Source organism: Drosophila biarmipes, unplaced genomic scaffold (genome assembly GCF_025231255.1).
Source record: "Drosophila biarmipes strain raj3 unplaced genomic scaffold, RU_DBia_V1.1 ptg000005l, whole genome shotgun sequence".
Classification (NCBI taxonomy): domain Eukaryota; kingdom Metazoa; phylum Arthropoda; class Insecta; order Diptera; family Drosophilidae; genus Drosophila; species Drosophila biarmipes.
In genome coordinates this window covers 3,430,814-3,433,872 of record NW_026114527.1, presented here as the reverse complement: position 1 = coordinate 3,433,872, position 3,059 = coordinate 3,430,814, and the positions used below count along the sequence as shown (strand labels likewise).

The 3,059-nt window shown below is 38.4% G+C and overlaps 1 protein-coding gene across 1 annotated transcript; it reads right to left on the bottom strand.

Moving 5' to 3' along the window:
• Nucleotides 1-1,469: 1,469 nt before the first annotated feature.
• LOC122818953 (uncharacterized) lies at nt 1,470-2,276 on the bottom strand. The gene is made up of 2 exons (XM_044094631.2): nt 1,620-2,276; nt 1,470-1,564 (listed from the first exon to the last, which is right to left on the bottom strand). Exons 1-2 carry the CDS (start codon nt 2,190-2,192, stop codon nt 1,553-1,555), a joined length of 585 nt encoding a protein of 194 aa, XP_043950566.1. The 5' UTR covers nt 2,193-2,276; the 3' UTR covers nt 1,470-1,552.
• Between the last annotated feature and the right edge of the window lie 783 nt (nt 2,277-3,059).

The window sequence follows — 3,059 nt, the reverse complement described above, 5'->3', positions numbered from 1 at the left end:
ATCGAAAAATCTTTAATGAACCTTCTAAAATACGAACACAAGCCTAGAAAGCTTCTAACATTGTGTACTTTGTCTGGAACGGGAAAATCTCTAACAGCTTCTATTCCTTTGTCGTTAGCCTGTATTCCCTTGCTAGTTACCAAAAATCCTAAGTATTGTACACTTGCTTGTAGAAACTCACACTTGTCCATTCTTAATTCTAGTTTGTTCCTTGCTAATCGATCAAAAACTTCTCTAAGAACACTTAAATGTTCTTGCATTTCTTTACTCGCAATCATGATATCGTCCATGTATATAACTACCTTACCATCCCTTATCATATCTGCAAAAATCTTATTGATAAATCGTTGAAACACCGCTGGTGCATTCTTTAGCCCCATTGGCATCCGCATAAACTCAAATTGTCCTAAAGGCGTCATAAATGAGGTATATTTTATCGATTCACTATCCACAAATACATGAAAGTAGCCATGTTTTAAATCCAATTTCGAAAATATTGTTTTATTTACTAATGTATCTAATAAATCGTCAATCAAAGGTAACGGATAATTATCTTTCACCATAGTCTTGTTAAGCTTTCGGTAGTCTACACATAGTCGTAAGTCGCCTGACTTCTTTTTAACTAACACTATTGGAGATGCATACTCAGACTCACTCGGCCTTATAATTCCTTCCCTTAAGTATTCGTCTAATATCACCTGTAATTTTTCTTTCTCTGTGTAAGCTAAACGTCTGGGCGAACAACTGAATGGTTTTGAATCCTCTAATCTCAATTTCATTTCGCATCTAACCTCCGGTTCCTTTGGCCTTTCTTTATTTACATAACAACTCTCTACCATCCTAACAAACTGACACCTAACATTATAATTCACATTATCACCAACTTTATATTCTACACTTTCATCCGTTAAATTTATATTAAATAATTCCTTTTCCACTAGGTTTATTTCAGGCTCAATATAATTTTTATTCATAGCTTCTTCTTCATCTCTGATTTTACTAAAATTTTCTTTATTTGTTTCCCTGCTGTCCCTAGTTCCATAATTAACATCGCTAAAATTTGTATTTTTATTCCTAACATTACTAACAACATCACCAATTATTTGCTTTTCATCACTAACATCATCGCTAACTATCTGCTTTTCATCACTAACATCATCGCTAACTATCTGCTTTTCATCACTAACATCATCGCTAACTATCTGCTTTTCATCACTAACATTGTCGCTAACTATCTGCTTTTCATCACTAACATCAGAAGGATTTTCAATATTCTCAACCGTAACCATTTTCAAAGTGTCAAGGTTCAAATTTAGATTACAAGCATCCATAAAATCTCGTCCCAAGATTACATCATGACTCATAGATTCATTTGCCACAACAACTAAATTAAAATGTACTTTATTTAAATTTTTCAAAACATAACATAGTATTTTTCCATAAGTTTTTAGGTAACTTTTGTTTAAACCATAATAGGAACTTAAAACTGGTAATTTTGAAATGTCTTCTGGCACTTTGGATATTTTAATAAATGAAATTGGGCTTCCTGTATCTATGAGGCATTCTGCAATTAACCTGGTATCAGAATCGTTAACAAAATTAATTTCAACATATCTTACATATTTGTTTTCGCCCTCGTTCTTGTTTTTGTTTTTCAAGCATCTCGCAACAAAGTGTCCCATCTCTCCGCACGCATAGCATGATCCTTTCTCCCGTTTCGACTTCCTGCACTCATACGCCCAATGCCCTTTGGCATTGCAATTGAAACAACGAGTCTCCTTGCTGTCCTTGGGATCCGTTGATGTAGTCGGCCTGCCAACTCCATATAGCTTTGGCAAGCTTACATCCGCAAACGCCCTCTTTATGTGCCCAACATCCACAAAGCATTGAATATGCGCCTGATTGCGTAGCCCTTGATTGGGGATACCTTCAATGATGCAGCTCAACATTTCATCTGCATCAATATTAATGCCCTGAGCAAGCATTATCTTATCGTCGACATAACTCCCGAAACTTTCGCTATTTTTCCATTTGCGCCCTTCGAATTTGCGTCGTATCTCCAACTTCGATGATTTTCCCCTAAACGTTGAGATCAGCTCTGCCATTAGGTCATCCAACGGTAGCAACACGCGGTCTGCATCTGCGTGCAGCCACTCATAAGCTTTTCCCTTTATTTTGCTCAACATTAGCATCTTTACAAATTTTCCTTTTATTCCGTAAATGGTCGCGATATTTTGCAATTGAGTAGTCCATTTGCGGGCACACGACTCGCCAGAAAACTCGCTCAACACCTGTGTTGCCATGCCCAACGAGACGTCGATGCTCTCGTTAAAATTTTCCACCGCCGCTTTACGTTCGCTGCTTCTTGCGTTTCTAGACTGGTCTCCAGCCTGGTTGTGCATGTCGCCTTCTGCATAATTGTCGTTCCTTCCACCGTCTTCGTTTTGTTCGCCGCCTTTTCCGTTGCTCCGTTTGCCTCTAATTCTAAGAATGCTGCCAGCCACTTCGTCACTGGCTTCGTCATCTTCGCCGTTAGTTTCGCCGTCTTCTTCGCTGTAATTCTCAATGCCGCCGTCTTTGCCATTACTTTTCTCTCCGTCTTTGCCATTACTTCTGCCGCCGCCTTCTTTCTGGAAAATTCCGCCGCCGTCTTCGAAAATTTCGTCGCTGCTATCATTGCCCTTACTTTTATCGCCGTCTTCATCTCCTTTTTGTTTCGCCATTTCATCAACTTTTCCACGAACTTCCTTTGGTACTTTATTTAACCGTAAGATCAATTCCTTTTTCGTTCCGGTTGTTGATAGCTTCAACACACTCAACCACCTTTTTAATTGTTCGATCGAAGCGTTATTTAATTCCATTTTATTTACTTTTTGTAATTAATTGGCTCGTGATCGGCCCACTTCTGATTTTGTAGGGGTATAACGTATTCCCCTGAAGTTAAACACCAACACAAATATGACTTCTAGTCTTTTCTTTTATTTAATTTAATTTGGTCTGTTCAGGATCACGGTCGGCGTTCAACTACTCTCGCTCTCAGCTCACGATCCGCATCAACC

Bases quoted from the DNA above. Each gene is read 5' to 3' on its own strand.
- LOC122818953 (XM_044094631.2), bottom strand. From the start codon at position 2,192: ATGCTAATGTTGAGCAAAATAAAGGGAAAAGCTTATGAGTGGCTGCAC.